The sequence below is a fragment of the Schistocerca americana genome, chromosome 1 (assembly GCF_021461395.2).
Source record: "Schistocerca americana isolate TAMUIC-IGC-003095 chromosome 1, iqSchAmer2.1, whole genome shotgun sequence".
NCBI classification, from domain to species: domain Eukaryota; kingdom Metazoa; phylum Arthropoda; class Insecta; order Orthoptera; family Acrididae; genus Schistocerca; species Schistocerca americana.
The window spans coordinates 419,048,602-419,069,331 of record NC_060119.1 but is presented as its reverse complement, the minus strand read 5'-3'; the positions used below and the strand labels follow the sequence as shown (position 1 = coordinate 419,069,331).

Sequence of the window (20,730 nt, the reverse complement as noted above, 5' to 3'; positions counted from 1 at the left end):
CTACTTCTTCAAGACTGCATGGAAATCCACTACTTCTGTGTGCATTTTCTTTTACTGCTCAGACTTTGAGAAAAACACTGCAATTTTACTGTGACGAATGATGAGGACTGTCTTTATGGACTGTGAGAAAATTTTAGCTTTTGACCAACATTGTATCAATAAGTGTGTGCCTTTGATATCTTTGTAATTGTAATTATGAAAAATTTTTTCAAATCTGTATTGGCCACTGCCCAATCCAATTTGTAAAATTTTTTGTGGGGAGCATGGGGGCTATGTAAGTAGGCTGTTTAGGTTTTTTTATTGGTAACGCCACCTCTGTATGAAAATCACTGGCTGTGCTGTGTGCAGTCTGTGGCTGCTTTGCATTGTTGTAATACTCGCCATTGTAGTGTTAGGCAGCTGGATGTGAACAGCGCATAGCGTTGCGCAGTTGGAGGTGAGCCGCCAGCAGTGGTGGATGTGGGGAGAGAGATGGCGGAGTTTTGAAATTTGTCATGAACTGCTATATTTATATATGATGATATCAAGGTAAATACATTGTTTGTTCTCTATTAATATCTTTCATTTGCTAACTATCCCTATCAGTAGTTAGTGTCTTCCATAGTTTGAATCTTTTATTTAGCTGGCAGTAGTGGCGCTCGCTGTATTGCAGTAGCTTGAGCAGCGAAGATTTTTGTGAGGTAAGTGATTTGTGAAAGGTATAGTTTAATATTAGTCAGGGCCATTCTTTTGTAGGGAATTTTGAAAGTCAGATTGCGTTGCGCTAACAAAATATTGTGTGTCAGTTTAAGCACAGTCTTGTATAGTTGTTCTAAGGGGACGTTTCATACGTGAAGTTCGTAAATGCTGCAATGAGTCGTATGGTAAATGTCGCACTGGCCAGTCGTGGTATGGTTGTACGCTCCTTCCCCGCGCATGCGCGGGTGAACAGGTCAATCGATTTCCGTTTAAGATAGATGAGAATTTTAGACAGAGCAGAATTATAAGAGTAAAGAGAACTTAACGCTCTGTACACAGCCTAGCATCTCTTTGACGGAGAAAATTGTTCAGAGGCACAGTTATACCGTAATTGAGCAGTCAATGGTGAAAAACTTGAAGTAATCGTAATAGCACCTGCTTCCAGTGAATTTGAGGAGTTGCCTACCTATTGAACAGTAAGAACAAGCTTATTCCAGGAAAGATATTTCTTCTCAAAATTTATATAGATTCTAACGAAAATGTACATCACAAATTGGAGGACACACGTAGGCGATGAAATTATGTTGTATGAACAAGGGTCTGGAACGGCTCTGTTTCCATGTTACAAGTCATTTTCTCTAACTCATTAATCACGGGAAATACATACGAACAGAACGCACCAGCAAACCTCATACAACTCTTTCTCACAGGAGTTGTTCAATATGCCCTCCGTGGGCACTGACACATGCGCTAAACGGCCGTCATACTGAATCTCTGATGCACTGATGTATCCCTCGAGTATTACGTATGGTTTCGCAGCCCTCCATAATACGGGCACAGAGTCTCTGAACAACTTGTACTGGGTTCCACATATACCAGATGCGTAAATATGATACCGGAATTCCCCTACAGATGGTGCTAGCGGTCAGTGCAGATCTCGTGATACCTAAGGCTCTCTAGTGATACCGCGTCTGCAGTGCCATCTGCTTCCTGTAACGGCTTACGACGAATGTCAACACATAGTAACGCGAGTTCCATACATCTGTATCTGTTTCAAACCCGTAAACACGTCGAGTTTTGTGCCTACGAACTACGATTTTAGGGCGTCAATGGTTTTCTGTTATCATTTGAAGAAAACTGCTACAGAATCGCAGCGAATGCTTGTCGAAGCTTTCGGCGAACATGCTCTTGAGAAAACAGTTTTTCGAGTGTTCAAAAAATTCAAAAGTGGTGATTTTGACGTGAGAAACGACGAGCGCGGGAAACCAACGAAAAAGCTCGAAGACAACGAATTGCAGGCCTTATTGGATGAAGACGATACTCAAACTCAACAGGAACAGGCGGAACAATTGAATTGCTACAGAAAGCCGTTTTTCTTCGGTTGAAAGCTATGGGAAAGTTGCAGAAAGTGGGAAAATAGGTTCCGCATGAACTGAGTGAAAGACCACTTGTGAAATGTTGCTCGCCAGATACGAAAGAAAGTCGTTTCTCCATCGAATGTGATGAAAAATGGATCCTAAGCATCGTAGATCATGACTGAATCCAGGTAAACCATCGACATCCACTGCAAGACCAAATCGCTTTGGGCAGAAGACAATGTTCTGTGTTTGGTGGGATCAGAAGGGTGTCATCTACTATACCGTTAACACCGATCGCTACCAACAGTAAATGATTTAAAACGAGCATTACGTGGAAAACGATCGGATTATGGAAAAATGCAACACAAAGTCATATTGCTTCGTGGTAACGCATCACACACAGAAAAACGGGTCAGGGAAACGATCGAGGCGTTCATTTGGGAAATACTAGGGCATGCGGATTATCCTCCCGATTACTATCTACTTGCATCACTGGGACACGCTCTCGCTGAATAAAGCTTCAATTCGTATGGCAATGTAAGAAAACGGCTAGCTGACTGGTTCGCTTCAAAAGAAGAACTGTTTTTTTTTTGGCGTGGCATTCATAGCCTGCCGGAGAGTTGGGAGAAATGTATAAATAGCAACGGAGATTACTTTGAATAAAATATTGTTTATTAGTTTCAAACAACAGACGTGTAATTACTGCAACCAAATTCCGGTTTCATACTTCTACATCTCGTAAGTGCATTCAAATGCCCCCAAAAATAAAAGTCCAGTGTGTTTAGGTCCGGAGAGCATGGAGGCCAGTCAATTGTGCCGTCGCTATCTATCCATTGTAACCGGATCTGTACCATAGTTGAGCGCGATGGCCATTGCCGTCAGATAATCTGTACAGTAAATGGGCATCTGCCAATTCTGCATTTGTGTACACTGCCACTGCAAGAGTCAAATATGTCATTAACTCTACGTAGTAACCCGTGTGCTTGCAACTGTTATACTGATCGCTGAAACAAGCTAAGGTGTACGTCGCATGGCAACAGGGACCTGAGAAACAAAACACTGGTGGTGCACAACGTAACCAGACGTCACCAAGAGAGCGTGTTCCCCGTGATTCTAACATTCTGTTCTTGTATGTTTCACATGATTAATGAGTTGGAGAAAACGAATTGTAACATGGAAACAAAGCGTTTCCAGGTCAATGTTCATACAACATAACTTCTTCGTCTACTTATGAGGAATGTGTCCAGCAATTTGTGCCGTACATTTTTGTTACACCCAATATATACATCCTGTGGACAATTTAAAACACACGGGAAATAGGGCAGGTTTTTTAAGTCCATCGGATTGTGAAGGCTACATAGATACTTGGACTGTGAGAGATTGTATTTCAGTGTCGCATATGCTGTGACACGTACTAAGAAGGAAGGAAGATTAAGAGTTTAACGTTGCGTCGACAGCGATGTCGTTGGAGACAGAGCACAAGATCGAATTACGAAAGATGGGAAAGAAAATTGGCAGTGACTTTTTTCAAAGCACTCATTCTGATATTAGCTTGGAATGATTTAGGGAAGTCGCAGGCCGGCCGCTGTGGCCGAGCGGTTCTAGGCGCTTCAGTCCGGAACCGCGCTGTTGCTACGGTTGCAAGTTCGAATCGTACCTCGGGCATGGATGTGTGTGGTGTCCTTATGTTTGTTAGGTTTAAGGAGGTCTAGGTCTAGGGGACTGATGACCTCAGATGTTAAGTCCCATAGTACTTAGAGCCATTTGAAGCATTTGGAAGTCGCAGAAAATGTAAATCTGGATCTCCGGATGGAGATTTGAACAGTTGCACTCCGGAATACTAGTCCAATGTGTTGGCCTCTGCGTCAGTTCACTCGGTGTGGCAAGTGCTGAACTGAAGTTCGACATTTCCAACTGAATGAGTGCCAGACTTAACTCACACATGCAATGCCCTGATTGAAACAACGCCTGAGCTGGTGAATGGACATCATCATCCACAGTTACAGGATTCGAAAAGCATGAAGGGAAAGCAGCAGTTGAGAAGCGAATGAAACAGGATTGTAGCCTATCTCCGATATTGTTCAATCTGTACAAAGCGCAAGCAGTTACGGAAATTAAGGAAATTTTTTGACAGAGATTAAAGCTCAGTCAGAAGAAATTAAAAACTTTGAGGTTTCTCGATGACATGGTAATTATCTCAGACGCGGCTAAAGACTTGGAAGAGCAGTTGCACGGAATGGGTAATGTCTTGAAAAGATGTTATAAGATGAATATCAACAAAAGAAAAACAAGGATAATGGAATGTAGTCGAATTAAATCAGGCGATGGCGACGGAAGTACATTCTAAGACAAAGAAACGGCGCACCATGAAGGAATTATCCGAATGGGACGGAAATGCTCCAAACGGGCCAAATTGGGGAGAGGCCAAAGTTGAGTTTGACAATCACGAAGACAAGCAGTAGAAACTCTTGCCGGGGGGAGGTTGGGGGGGGGGGGCATTATCTTGCTGCAATGTAAGCCCAGCATGGCTCGCCATGAAGGGCAACAAAACGGGGTGTGGAGTATCGTCGACGTACCGCTGCGCTGTAAGGGTGCTGCGGATGACAACCAAAGGAGTTCTGCTATGAACTGAAATGGCGCTCCAGACCTTCACTCCTGGTTGTCGGACCGTATGGCGGGTGATAATCAGGTCGTTATCCCACTGCTGTCTCGGGCGTCCTCAGACACGTCTTCGACCTGGAATCTCAGTGATAGGAGTGGAATTGTCTTCAGTGATGAGTCCCGTTTCGAAATGAGCTCTGACGGCCAGCGAAGACGTGTCTGGAGACTCCCCAGACGGCGGGGAGATACCAGCCTGTCACCCGCCATAATGGTCGACAATCAGGAGCCGTGGTCTGGGGTGCCATTTCATTTCATGGCAAGTCCCATTCGGTTGTCATCCTCGGCACCGTTACAGCACAGCGTTACGTCGACGATATTTTACGCCCCATGTTGTTACCCTCATGGCAAGTCATCCTAGGATTACTTTTCAGCGAGATAACACCCACCCGCACGTGGTGAGATTTTCTACTGCTAGGTAGACGGATGTATCTCCAATTGAAAACGTTTGAAACATTATAGGCAGGGACCTCCGACCAGTTCGGGATTTTGACGATCCAACGCGCCAAGAAGGCAGAATTTGGCACGATATCCCTCAGGAGGACATAACAATAACGCTATCAATCAATGCCAAGGCGAATAACTGCTTCCATAAGGGTCAGAGGTGGATCAACGCGTTATTGACATGCTCAGATTGCGAAGCTCTTGCTCTTGTATAAAGTATTCCATTTTTCTGAAATAGTAATCATTTGTTTGTCTGTACAAGTACGTCACATCTACCGTTATCCCTCCCATTCGGATAACTCTTTCGTGCTGCGTCTTTTGTCTTGGAGTGTACATTAGGAGTTCATAGACTAAAAGAAGTCGATGAATGGTTCAAATGGCTCTGAGCACTATGGGACTCAACTGCTGTGGTCATTAGTCCCCTAGAACTTAGAACTAGTTAAACCTAACTAACCTAAGGACATCACAAACCTCCATGCCCGAGGCAGGATTCGAACCTGCGACCGTAGCGGTCTTGCGGTTCCAGACTGCAGCGCCTTTAACCGCACGGCCACTTCGACCGGCTGAAGTCGATGAGTTTTACTATTCGTAAAGCAAAATACTTGACGTTAGCTGATGTGTAGGGCGTATAAAAAGGAAACTGGCAGTACCAAGCAAAGCGTTTCTGAAGAGGAATTTATTAACCCGAATATGAATTTAAGTGCTAGGAAGCTTTCTCTGAACGTACGAAAATGAAACGAGGACGATAAACAGTTCAGACCAGGAGAGAATAGAATCATTTGAAACGTGGCGCAGCAGAAGAATTTTGAAAGTTATATGGGCGGATCGAAAAACTACAGGATCAAATTGTGGAAAAAACAAATCTGTGGCATAATTTGTCTAACAGAAGGGTTCGGCTGATAAGACACATTCTGAGGCATCAAGGAATCATCAGTTTGGAAATGGAGGGAGTGTGAGTGTGTATGTGTGTGTTGGGGGGAGTGGGGTTGAGGGGGGTGATTGTAGAGGGAGACCAAGGTTTGAATACAGTAAGCAGTTTCAAATGGCTGTACGTTGCAGAGATGAAGAAGCCTGCTCAGGATAGATTAATATGTTGAGCTACATCGAACTAGCATTCGGACGGAAGACCACATAGATAACAGTCGCCTAATACGTTTTGGTACGCCCTGCGTGAAACTTTTCCCTTCTGCAATTGACCCTTAACGTAGACAAATGTAATGTATTGCGAATACATAGAAAGAAGGATCCTTTATTGTATGATTATATGATAGCGGAACAAACACTGGTAGCAGTTACTTCTGTAAAATATCTGGGAGTATGCGTGCGGAACGATTTGAAGTGGAATGATCACATAAAGTTAATTGTTGTTAAGGCGGGTACCAGGTTGAGATTCATTGGGAGAGTCCTTAGAAAATGTAGTCCATCAACAAAGGAGGTGGCTTAGAAAACACTCGTTTGACCTATACTTGAGTATTGCTCATCAGTGTGGGATCCGTACCAGATCGGGTTGACGGAGGAGATAGAGAAGATCCCAAGGAGGGCAACGCGTTTCGTCACAGGGTTATTTGGTAACCGCGATAGCGTTACGGAGATGTTTAGCAAACTCAAGTGGCAGACTCTGCAAGAGAGGCGCTCTGCATCGCGGTGTAGCTTGCTCGCCAGGTTTCGAGAGGGTGCGTTTCTGGATAAGGTATCGAACATATTGCTTCCCCCTACGTATACCTCCTGAGGAGATCACGAATGTAAAATTAGAGAGATTCGAGCGCGCACGGAGGCTTTCAGACAGTCGTTCTTCCCGCGAACCATACGCGACTGGAACAGAAAAGGGAGGTAATGACAGTGGCACGTAAAGTGCCCTCCGCCACACACCGTTGGGTGGCTTGCGGAGTATAAATGTAGATGTAGACTGCATTATCAACTTGTGATGTCGATATGACCTCCTAAATAACTGCGACTCTCCGCCATGGTTCACCGAAAGGGGTAAACAGTCTGAATTGTGCGTTTCTATGATAAGGTGCGTGCGTAAATACTTTTTCAGTTAGGAAATGAAGAGCCTTGCGTCTGGCGCGGCGCCACTCGGAGCATGACGCGTGGAGCGCAGGGTATGAGAGACGAATGCTTCGTTCATGTCAGCTGTCCACTGAAAAATGAAGCCCAATAAACCCATACCATATAAGTACGGTCTACGTATTTTAGGATTATAAGAAGCAGTGTTAAAAAACAGCTTTTCCTTTAAATTTTCGTAGTGCAGGCTTATTTGCTAGCAGTTTAGATAGCCCGGCGTAAAAACGAATTTGAGTGGCGACAGTAATGACAACATTTTTGCTTTAAGACAACTAATGGCAAAGAGACTGCAAAGGAATTCTAGCAGCCATTTAGTTTTCAAAGGTCTGGAGAAGCCATATGACGCAGTGCCGCTGAAGAAACTGTTTGAAGCCCTGAGGTTCAAATGGTTCAAATGGCTCTGAGCACTATGTGACTCAACTTCTGAGGTCATCAGTCGCCTAGAACTTAGAACTAATTAAACCTAACTAACCTAAGGACATCACACACATCCATGCCCGAGGCAGGATTCGAACCTACGACCGTAGCGGTCGCTCGGCTCCAGACTGTAGCGCCTAGAACCGCACGGCCACTCTGACCGGCTGAAGCCCCGAGGGGATTGGGCTTTGAAAGACATGTTAGAAGTATATGAAAACTACAGAAGTTTGCAGAGCGTGTAATCTAAGTGGGGAAACCAATTTCGGCAATGCTTTTCAAAATCAGAAAGGGACTGAAGCAGGGTGCTGCTTTTCTCTTACATTGTTTAAATAGTGGGGACTGAAACTAAATTTTCAAAAGATTGAATACCGATGCAGTGGAGAAAATGTACGAATTAAAACAGTAAATGGCCAACACGTTAAGGCACGTAAAACGTTTAAATATTTGGCTAGCAACAAATCGGAAGACGAACAAATAATTTTGTAATACAGTAACGAGTAGTGAATGGAAAAACAGCAATCTAGAAGGTAAACCGTCTGCTGTGGTCTTCTAAGATAAGTTTTAGAGTAAAGAAGATGCTCTAAATAAATACTGTAGAACCTATAACAACTTACGGGAAGTGGTGGGAGCGTATCGGAAAAAATAAAAACAAACTAAGAGTTGTAGAAATGGACTATGTCAGAAGATCGTGTACAATATCCGGGCGTGACCACATAACAAATGCAACGACTAGGCAAACGACTAAGAATAAAAATAACATTGCAGATAGGACAGAAGAACGGCAGCTCGCCAGGTATGAACATGCAATGCAAATGACAGATGTCGGATGACCAAATAAGACCTCGATGTACCCTCCTCAGGTAAGAAAGAGAAGAGGAAGACCGAAACTTGCCTGGTTATACGAGGTAAAGGAAGCCATGGAAAAAAGAGAGGCCACAGAGGAGGAAGAAATCACCATCAGCCATGATCTGAAATCATACCCGAAGGTTCCCCACACCGTAACGCCAAGAATAACGCCGTTGCGGCTCTCCGAATAACCTGAAGGATGAGACCTCTTCCCAGATCGCCGCCTCACACGCCAACAATGGTCACCGCGGGTAGTACAGAACCACGATTAATCGCTGAACTCAATGCAGCGTCATTCATCAGTACTCCAAGCTTCCCGTTCACAACACCACTCCAAACGCAGATGTTTGCGTTGTGGTGTTAGCGACAGCCTGTGCGTGGGACGGCGATTCCTTAATCCGGCTGCTGCTAGTCTCAGGATGACAAAGGAAGTTGCGGGGGTTTCTTCAGTTGTTGTCGGATGGCAGGCGCCGATGTAAAGGGTTTACGATATGCCTGGTGCACTTTACGATGATCCTCCCTTATGGTGGTCGGGCGTGCTCGACTGGAACCATGATGACCAGTATACTTGCTCTCGTTTCTCATGCAGCCCAACATCGGGCCACTGTTACACCCAAATAACCCGCAAATATGGTTACTGTACGGTTCGGTCAGCCGTCAAACGAAAACCTACAATGAGCTGCTGATAAAGATGTCTCACATGTGTACGGGGCTTCTCCGTGTCCCTCACAGTAATAACTGATTATCTGACGCTGTTCACGTCCCTTATATACCCTACCAGGTTTGGTAACAGTACTACACACGAAGGACACTAATGCGCTCTGGTGGCTGTTCTACCAGTCACGGAGAATTTTAAGTCTTAGTCATTTACATACCCGACGATGGTGTGCTCGTGTATTAAATTACATTGGCACCCGACCATGACTTCTGGGTGGTTTGCTTTTTTATCAGGCAGTGTATTTTGGACAATTGGCGACAGGAAGGGCATCCGGCCACCCCTTAAATTAAGCCTGCCAAATCCGACCATAACCATGCCGACCCTGCGAAAACATTCAACAAAGGCACAAGGGAAAGAAGAAGAAGAAGAAGAGTGTATTTTGTCCAACTAATGACCAACTAATGTACCCTGCTCCAGCTCCATGTGTGGTGTTGCCTGAACGGCCGAGTGCGGCGGTGCCGCTGTTGCAGGGGCATACTTACTTGTGTACATGACCTCCTGGTTGAGCCGGATGAGCCCGATGTCGTTCTGGTAGCTGTTGTCCTGGCCGCGGTAGCCGGGGTGCGGCAGGAGGCGCTCCGGCTCCACGTCGAGCGGCGGGTCGGCGCACACCCGCGTCCCGTTCACGTCCGGCTCGAAGCAGTCGAACTCAGAGTCCACGTCGAACTCGCCCAGCCGCACGCTTACCCTGCGCACAGTGTTCCAAACTGGCAGCACTCTGTAGTCAACTGCCCACGAGGATTCGAAGGCTGTCTGGGAAGTATCCTCTGTTGTCTTATAAATACACTGCTGGCTATTAAAATTGCTACACCACGAAGATGACGTGCTACAGACACGAAATTTAACCGACAGGAAGAAGATGCTGTGATATGCAAATGATTAGCTTTTCAGAACATTTACACAAGGTTGCTGCAGATGGCGACACCGACAACGTGCTGACATGAGGAAATTATCCAACCGATTTCTCATACACAAACAGCAGTTGACCGGCGTTGCCTGGTGAAACGTTGTTGTGATGCGTCGTGTAAGGAGGAGAAATGCGTACCATCACGTTTCCGACTTTGATAAAGGTCGGATTGTAGGCTATCGCGATTGCGGTTTATCGTATCGCGACATTGCTGCTCGCGTTGGCCGAGATCCAGTGACTGTTAGCAGAATATGGAATCGGTGGGTTCAGGAGGGTAATACGGAACGCCGTGCTGGATCCCAACGGCCTCGTATCACTAGCAGTCGAGATGACAAGCACCTTATCCGCATGGCTGTAACGGATCGTGCAGCCACGTCTCGATCCCTGAGTCAACAGATGGGGACGTTTGCAAGACAACAACCACCTGCACGAACAGTTCAACGACGTTTGCAGCAGCATGGACTATCAGCTCGGAGACCATGGCTGCTGTTACCCTTGACGCTGCATCACAGACAGGAATGCCTGCGATGGTGTACTCAACGACGAACCTGGGTGCACGAATGGCAAAACTTCATTTTTTCGGATGAATCCAGGCTCTGTTTACAGCACCATAATGGTCGCATCCGTGTTTGGCGACATCGCGGTGAACGCACTTTGGACGCTTGTATTCGTCATCGCCATACTGGCGTATCACCCGGCGTGATGGTATAGGGTGCCATTGGTTGCACATCTCGGTCACCTCTTGTTCGCATTGACGGCACTTTGAACAGTGGACGCTACATTTCGGATGTGTTACGACCCGTGGCTCCAACCTTCATTCGATCCCTGCGAAACCCTACATTTCAGCAGGATAATGCACGACCGCATGTTGCAGGTCCTGTACGGGCCTTTCTGGATACAGAAAATCTTCGATTGCTGCCATGGCCAGCATATTCTCCACATCTCTCACCAATTGTAAACGTCTGGTCAATGGTGGCCGAGCAACTGGCTCGTCACAATACGCCAGTCACTACGCTTGATGAACTGTGGTATTGTGTTGAAGTTCCATGGGCAGCTGTACCTGTACACGCCATCCAAGCTCTGTTTGACTCAATGCCCAGGCGTATCAGGGCCGTTACTACGGCCAGAGGTGGTTGTTCTGGGTACTGATTTCTCAGGATCTATGCACCCAAATTTCGTGAAAATGTAATCACATGTCAGTTCTAGTATAATATATTTGTCCAATGAATACCCGTTTACCATCTGCATTTCTTCTTCGTGTAGCAATTTTAATTGCCAGTAGTATAACGTAATGGAATAGTTAAAAGAAATTTAAGTAATGAAACGCCGCTTCAGATAATTGTGATTTAACTTTTGCTTGCCAGAGGACGTAACTTTACACTCCACTTGGATGGACTGTCCACCGCAATTATTTGAAATTCTTGGTAAATCTAAAAAAAATACTTTTAGCCTTTTATTGTTAAAGCACAGAACTTGGAATTCTGGAACACGTCAGAAAATAACTCTTCTTAAACCATGCATTGCTGCCTCTGGATCCATAGGGTCCCGGGTTCGATTCCCTGCCGGGTTGGTGATTTCCTCATCCCAGGGACTGGGTGGTTGTGTTATCCTCATCATTTCATCATCATCATCATCATCATTCGTGACAGTGAATAGGCTGGACTGAGTACAAAATAGGACTGTGGAACAACTGGGACTTTGTACGGGCGCTGATGACCGCACAGTTGAGCGCCCCACAAACGAAACATCATCATCATCTTCTTAAATCATGATAATCCTTTTAATGTGTCGACCTGTACATTTTTTCCTCAGTCGATTAACATTAATGCGGTCACCTGTCAAAAGCCTGAATAACTTTCTTTTTCGGAGCAGACCACTGCGAGACGTGCAGGAGCAGAGTCAGTGAGGTCCAGGAAGGTACCGACAGCTGTGGCCAGCTGCGCTATGTCTTTCGGTTGAGGATCCACGACGCGAACAACCCGAAAGAGGTGGTCCCACAGATTCTTGATTGGGTTTCAACCCGGCCGGGGTGTTCGGTGGCCAGGACAGTACGGTAAACTCATCTTGGCGCTCTTCGAACCACACAGGTACAGTGCGAGCTGTGCCACATGTCGCACTGTCCTGTTTGCAGATGCCATCGTGCTGAGGAAAAATAGACTGCAGGCAGGAGTCGACGTGGTCGCTAAGGATAGATGCGTACGTGTGCTGATCTATTGTACCCTCTAGATTGACGAAAACATTCAGGGGACGTCACCAAGACATTCCCCAGACCATAACGCTCCCTCCTCCAGCATGAACCCTACCGACGATTGTTGCACGGTGTTTGCTTTCAGTCCGTTGGAGTATAAAGCGTAAGTCATCTGAAAAGGTCACCTGCTGCTCCCAGTGGACTTACATAGAGGTACTGGCGTGCAAATTCCAGCCGTCGCAGCTGATGAACAGCAGTCAGCATGGTTTGCATGAAGTTGGTACCTGCAGCGGACGCCCATACGCAGCCACGTTCTCTCAACGGTCGTTGAGAAGGCACTGTTAGTGGCCCCTTGGTTCACAGGGGCCGTCAGTAGTTTGATAGTTGCACGTCTGTTCGCCCGTGCACACCTCCGGAGCCGCCGGTCACCCCTGTCACCTATGTATGGCCTGTGGTCCCCGTTTTGCGCCTTTTTGCCATGCACAGTATACTTTAACCGCGGTGGCACGCAAAACAATCAACAACAAAAAATGGTTCAAATGGCTCTGAGCACTATGGGACTTAACTTCTAAGGTCATCAGTCCCCTAGAACTTAGAACTACTTAAACTTAACTAACCTAAGGACATCAGACGCATCCATGCCCGAGGCAAGATTCGAACCTGCGACCGTAGCGGTCGCGCGGTTCCAGACTGTAGCGTCTAGAACCGCTCGGCCACCCCGGCCGGCCGTAATCAACAAATTCTGAAACGCTTTCATCCTTGGCCTAAAATCCAATGATTATGCCCTTTTGGACGTCGGATAAATCGCTCCCTTTCTGCAATACGAAAACGACTGCACCGTTTTCCACGTTCCTACGACACGCTTTGTATTACCCGCACAGCTACTGCTGACACCTGCAGTCTGAGTAGTTACTGCACGCTGACGTCGGACATAGGCGGTGGTCATATTATTGTGACTGGATCGAGTCTAATCACGCACGCCTATTGTTCTCACGATGCCAAGGGCATGTAACTTCTTAAAACCACCTGACTCCTAACTTTGTTTTTTGTCGTGTGCCGTTGGTTCTCTACAGCACAATGCAAGTTAAAAATTCTTCCTGTGCTTAAAATGTAGATATGGAAGCCTTGTTTTTCATCTCCTGTTATGTGGAATATTTGTATATCATTTTATACATCTACAGCGGCAGTTGCAGGCCTCTTAAGAATGACCTAATGTAAGGGCCGAATAGAGTCGAGGCCTTAATAATGTTCTTATTAGCAATTGGAGCGGCATATCATTAATTGAAGATATAGTTGCGTAATCAGCACCCTCGCAACACGGAGAAACTAGTAAACCAAATTTATGAGAAAACTATTGTAACCTACACATTTGCCTTGCTTCTCCACTTAATCAGCGTTCAGATGTAAGCTTTTATATCTGTTGAGTTCAAAATTGATTCTGCATACAGCTCTACGCCTGAGACAGCAGCCGTTCCGGTAGAGCATCTTATCAGAGTCAAAGCGCTGCGAGGCAATGTAAGAAGGTCAAACCGGGTTCCCGGCTGTGTTGCTTGGAACCAGCTCCCTGTCACGATCTATCCTAAAGCGTCGAATTCATCTCCTACTACAGGCGTTATTCGGTGTTGTCTTCATGGTCACAGTACAGTACACGAAGCGTGATGATAGGTTGAGGACGGAATTGAATAGCACAAACTCTACTTAAATAAGAGTGACTACAGACTCAGATATGATGTATTTTGATAAAAATTCCACAAAAACATTAATAACACGATGAAACCGAATAGAAAGGCACTGAAATAGATGAAAAGCGATCACATATGACGTAATTATTACTGAAGATAACGCTTGTCCGATCACGAAAAAAACGTAGTAGGAGCACACATACAAAATGAAGAAATAACACATGTAATTGGGAGTGACCAAAAGAGATACCGTCTAATAATGACACACGGCAGCAGAACGCGGCGACAGCGAGGCTTCGGTGGCCCGGATACTATCGTAATAACTACGAGTTGGCGGTTGATCTGACTGGCGTAGCTTGCAAGCAACGTGATCATTAACTTTTTTTCCGAGTGTAGAAGGTAGTTAATGGCAGTGCCGTGTGGTGTGCAGACTGACTGTACCAGCCACGGAAACATGTCTCGACGGCAGAGGAACACTGACCCCAATGATGCAGAGTCCTGCTGTGGACGGTCGAAAGCGCGGAAGGCTCTAATTTTCAAATCCAAACTAACTGTCCTCATCTGCCCAGCCCTCGGTGGCTCAGTTAGATTAGGTTGCCAACATTTGCTTCTTTTAACGACCACAATCGCTGCTCTGGGGCCTCACTTGTGTATTCATGCTCGAAAGAGATTTCAGACTTTCCACGAAGGGCCCTCTAACAACGGAAAAGGTCACCGTGGCAAAAATGTCTAATTTTTGAATTAATTACAGTTAAAACCAGTAAAAATTATAATTACCTCTATACTGTCTATTCCATACTGCTCGTCCGCATTCGAAACACACACAAAATCAAATTACAGTCAAAATTAAATACTTCATATATATATATATATATATATATATATATATATATATATATATATATATATATATGTGTGTGTGCGGCTGTATGTCTCCACTATAGTGATGCTGGTTTGTCTGTCTCCGCGTTTGCACAGGAAACCCATGTCTTGTCTCGAATAACGATTCTGTTCAGTGGGCAGTCTCCTTCCGCACCTTAACGAAAAAGAGTCCAGAGATGAAGTCATCCTTTCAGTACTGTGGTTCTCCTAAAGAAATTTTGGAAACCAACAAGTACGCAACTTCTGGTACCCTAATTACGTAGTCTCGATCTCACGCAAAACTCTCCGAGGAACCTGTGGAATGTCCTTCGACAGTTGCCGTATCGTGGAACTCTGGTTTCGATGCCCAGATTTTTCCCTCGATCCAGAATTGAATTATCATCAAATGGAATTAATAATTACAATATTTTAGAGATACATTTGTTGAGACGCAATGTGGTATAAAAAATTCTTGGATTTCTTGCTCCGTCAGTTCAGGGTGCAGCCTCGAGCTTTCGATGATTACCTCCATTGTCCTCGTCAGGAGCCAATGACTGTGTAAACTGCTACCGTTGTGGCCTTATATAGCCCATAGACGACTTCTGATTCGTCGGTGATTACGTAATGCTGTCGCAGATGGTGTAAACGTCTGCGCTGGTGGCACCAGCGAATGTAGCTGCCTCTTCTCTGCATCGAGAACTCGCTAAGACTGTATCCGCTGTCGCGCTTGAAGTTCTTCTCGCACATTCGTATTTCTAGAGCCTCTTTTATTACAGAACCTCGGTATGTAGGAAACGGGTACAAAACTATTGTTTCGTCAAACAGAATTTTGTGCTTGTTTGTGAGGCTGTGCTTAGCAACTGAGGATTTCTCCAGTTCTCTATTTTTAATATGCTGTTAATGTCCTACACAGCAGTAGAAAACAGTGTGAATGGACTGATCGATGCAATTTCTTCCACACTCGCAACGGACGTCATAAATGCCAGTGATCTAGAGGCCGAGACTGTCCTTTAACAGGGCGTAGTATCACCTATATCTTCTTAGGAGGGCGGAAAATAGATTTAATATCTTGTCTTCTCTGGACTCTACCTCCTTTGTTGGGCGTAGTGCCGCAGAAAAGAAGGAATACAACCGGTGGCTCATCACGAGAATTTTCAACCTTCGGGACACGTACTTCAGATGGTTAACTTCGGAATCCAAGTGGTCCCCGTCAGGAACAGTGTTTGCTCTGTGTACCAGTGTATTTAAAATCGCTCTCTTCTGGACTGGAGGACGAAAATATATGCGATATAAATCAGTGTGCGTCAGTATGCAGTGCGCTGAATTGTCGAGTCACCCACCCGACTTACGTCGTACCAAAACATCTGAAAATGGCAACATTTCTTCTTTCTCTGTCTCGATATTGAACCAGATGCTTGGGTAAATACTGTTCATATGTTCAAGGAAGTACTTAGCGTTCGGCCGAGTGGCTATGTGGCCAGACTATACATGTCATCAACATAAGGATAAAATGAAGATGGACGAAAGGAAGTTAAATTCAATGCACGTCCGTCAACATGTACCATTAAAAAGTTACCCAACTCTGGAGACAACGGAGAACCCATAGCCATTGCGTCAGTCATTTCGTAAAATTTTCCATCATACAAGAAGTACGTGGCTCTCATTAATATATTGGAACAACTTTATTGCTTCAGGAGGAAAATGCTCTGCCAACAGATTCAATGTGTCCTCCACAGGACCTTTTGTATATAGTTAGACTACATCCACGCAGACTAAAATATCGTTTAGGCTAACTCTAATCTAATTTCTCAATGAACATCTGAGAGTTTCTGATGTGATGTTCACAGTGGACAGGTATCAGAGTCATCAATTTAGTTAAATATTTGACCAGCCTGTAGGTAGGAGGACCAAGAGCGCCACCGATTGGCCTCAACGAAATACTTGCCTTGTGGACTTCAGACAATCCTTAGAGCCTGCGAGGTCTAGGAGTTCGCGCTCTAAGATTTTTGATGACGTCCTCCGGTCGACCAGACTACTTCAAGAGGCTAAAATGCGACTGATGGTAAGTCTTACATCCTTTGCGTCGTCATATGAGAGATGCAGCACCACTTGTTTCCGTTTCTGACGAGAACCACTTGGCTTCCGAAATTAACTACCTGAAGCACGTGCTCCGAAAGAATGGCTATGGTTCACGTGATACGACATCAATGTTCGCCAAAGAAAGGAAACGTGAAAATGCTGAAAATTTACCTGATGAGCCACCGAATGTATTTCACCTTTCTGCGGCGCTATGTCCAACAAAATAGGGAAAGGTGCAGAAAGTGTGAAAATAGGTTCCGCATGAATTGAGTGAAAGACAGCAAGCAAATCGAAAGACCACTTGCGAAATGCTTCTCGACAGATACAAAAGAAGGTAGTTTCTCCATCGAATAGTGACAGGTGATGAAAAATGGATATATTTTGAAAATACTAAGCGCCGTAAATCATGGGTGAATCCAGGCAAACCATCGGCATCCACTGCAAGACCAAATCGCATTGGAGAGAAGATAGTGCTCTGTGTTTGGTGGGATCAGAAGGGTGTCATCTAGTATGAGGTGCTAAAACCTGGTGAAAACGTTAACACCGATCGTTACCAATAGCAAATGATCGATTTAAATCGATCATTACGTGAAAAACGACCGGAATATGGTTCTTCAGATTTGGCTCCGTCCAATTATCGTCTATTTGCATCACTGGGACAAGCTCTCGCTAAAAATTGCTTCAATTCGTATGAAAATGTACGAAAATGGCTCGCTGACTGGTCCGCTTCAAAAGGAGAACCGTTTTTATTGCGTGACATTCATAGCCTTCCGGAGAGTCGGGAGAAATGTATAAGTAGCAATGGAGATTATTCTGAATAAAATATTGTTTATTAATTTCAAACAACAGACTTGTAATTATTGCAACCAAATTCCGGTTTCATATTTCTACGTCTGGTATTCGTCGCTATGTTGACGCTACGATGGGAGCGGTGGCCAGCACAGACGTTGACACCGTCTGCGATAGCACTGCGTACTTACCGACCAATCAGAAGTCATCTGTGGGCTACATAAGGCCACAACACCAGCAGTTTAGACAGTCGTGCGTCGAAAGCTCGAGGTCTTACCCAGAACTGACGCAAAAAGAAGTCCAAGAATTCTGTATACAGATTCGTTTATTACTGAAGTTACATCTTCGCTTAAAATTAAGAGTTGTGTCGTCAAATGAATGTGAATTTATGATCTTCCAAAATATTTTCTGAAGCTACCACAAACCCGTTTAGAAACCAGTTAATGACAAAGTAAAAACATTGAGACACAAGGAAATCTTGTATGAAGTTGTACTCTTCTGTAAATCTGAGTTTCAGAACTGAATGTTTTCAGCTGTGGCGCAGCTGTGCTAGCGACAATCTGTCGCTGCAGATAGCCCGACTATCTCGCAAAACGTGAGAAAGTCAGTACTGGTAAGAGGAGATAGGTGCCTGCAGGCAGCGGGTGAGCTTACTTCTACTTAGCCGTGTCCACGGGAGAGTGTCCTCATGGAACTACAAGAAGAGATATTTCCTTTTACTCAGCAGACTGTTGTTGTTAGTGGATTTATTTTTTGCAATAAATTAGACGGAAAGGTAAAAGACAGACATGATATGCTTGTCCACTAAAACGCAAATGGAGGAAAGCCTGTCAGTATCATCGGATTGAGACCATGTGATCGCTAGTGAACAGGATTATTCAGAAACTAACTGCTTTTATTACAGCATATTAGATCCAATTGGACCACGTGGGGCATGAGAACACAAGAAACCCTGTGCAATCTGATGCTGCCACACAGAGGAAACAGTGATGACTTTACCAGTTCATTTACAAACAGACCAATTTGGAGTTTCTTGACATCTTTGCAATCGATGGATGAAGACACATCAATGACGGGGACTATCAACATCACAGGTTTATCGGCCCGGTCACAAGCGGGGTAAGTGCGCCACGTGACCACCGGTCACTTAAGTCGGCTACATGGGAAACTAACGATAGAAGGCCACGACGTTGAGATCACGAATTTACTTCAGACTCTGTACACTTTTAGCGGATCATTACAACAACATAATGTGCAAGTAGTAAGGTGCATTACTCTGGCAATTCTGAGGAAACGGCAACAGAAGTTTTACGCGTCTATTATGTCACAGATGTACACTCCTGGAAATTGAAATAAGAACACCGTGAATTCATTGTCTCAGGAAGGGGAAACTTTATTGACACATTCCTGGGGTCAGATACATCACATAATCACACTGACAGAACCACAGGCACATAGACACAGGCAACAGAGCATGCACAATGTCGGCACTAGTACAGTGTATATCCACCTTTCGCAGCAATGCAGGCTGCTATTCTCCCATGGAGACGATCGTAGAGATGCTGGATGTAGTCCTGTGGAACGGCTTGCCATGCCATTTCCACCTGGCGCCTCAGTTGGACCAGCGTTCGTGCTGGACGTGCAGACCGCGTAAGACGACGCTTCATCCAGTCCCAAACATGCTCAATGGGGGACAGATCCGAAGATCTTGCTGGCCAGGGTAGTTGACTTACACCTTCTAGAGCACGTTGGGTGGCACGGGATACATGCGGACGTGCATTGTCCTGTTGGAACAGCACGTTCCCTTGCCGGTCTAGGAATGGTAGAACGATGGGTTCGATGACGGTTTGGATGTACCGTGCACTATTCAGTGTCCCCTCGACGATCACCAGTGGTGTACGGCCAGTGTAGGAGATCGCTACCCACACCATGATGCCGGGTGTTGGCCCTGTGTGCCTCGGTCGTATGCAGTCCTGATTGTGGCGCTCACCTGCACGGCGCCAAACACGCATACGACCATCATTGGCACCAAGGCAGAAGCGACTCTCATCGCTGAAGACGACACGTCTCCATTCGTCCCTCCATTCACGCCTGTCGCGACACCACTGGAGGCGGGCTGCACGATGTTGGGGCGTGAGCGGAAGACGGCCTAACGGTGTGCGGGACCGTAGCCCAGCTTCATGGAGACGGTTGCGAATGGTCCTCGCCGATACCCCAGGAGCAACAGTGTCCCTAATTTGCTGGGAAGTGGCGGTGCGGTCCCCTACGGCACTGCGTAGGATCCTACGGTCTTGGCGTGCATCCGTGCGTCGCTGCGGTCCGGTCCCAGGTCGACGGGCACGTGCACCTTCCGCCGACCACTGGCGACAACATCGATGTACTGTGGAGACCTCACGCCCCACGTGTTGAGCAATTCGGCGGTACGTCCACCCGGCCTCCCGCATGCCCACTATACGCTCTCGCTGAAAGTCCGTGAACTGCACATACGGTTCACGTCCACCCTGTCGCGGCATGCTACCAGTGTTAAAGACTGCGATGGAGCTCCGTATGCCACGGCAAACTGGCTGACACTGACGGCGGCGGTGCACAAATGCTGCGCAGCTAGCGCCATTCGACGGCCAACACTGCGGTTCCTGGTGTGTCCGCTGTGCCGTGCGTGTGATCATTGCTTGTACAGCCCTCTCGCAGTGTCCGGAGCAAGTATGGTGGGTCTGACACACCGGTGTCAATGTGTTCTTTTTTCCATTTCCAGGAGTGTATTTGTGCGAAGATGTCAATAGACACAAGTCACTGTGGTCAAGCGGGCAGCTTTCCCGCGTGGCAAGAAGGTCGTGGAGGAGGCGACGGTTCGAATTCTGCTTCCGTTTGCTTTTTAATCTATATTTCTTTCATCACTGGTCACATTATTTCATTTATATGACATCTGATATGTAATACAACAAAAAAAGCGCACGTGCATTATGACGAACTTGTAGTGAATTTCGTGAGTTATTTGACTATTGCTATTTGTAATTCAATTTACAAGGACAAGCCGCACTGGA

At 45.8% G+C, this 20,730-nt stretch overlaps 1 protein-coding gene across 1 annotated transcript in view; it reads right to left on the bottom strand.

Annotated features, from left to right (window-relative positions):
- LOC124623303 (CLIP domain-containing serine protease 2-like) overlaps positions 1–20,730 on the bottom strand; it is a 91,236-nt gene that overhangs the window by 33,630 nt on the left and 36,876 nt on the right. Inside the window, exon 4 of the mRNA XM_047149027.1 lies at positions 9,666–9,871. Coding sequence (XP_047004983.1) covers positions 9,666–9,871 — 206 coding nt within the window. The remainder of the gene's footprint in view (positions 1–9,665; positions 9,872–20,730) is intronic.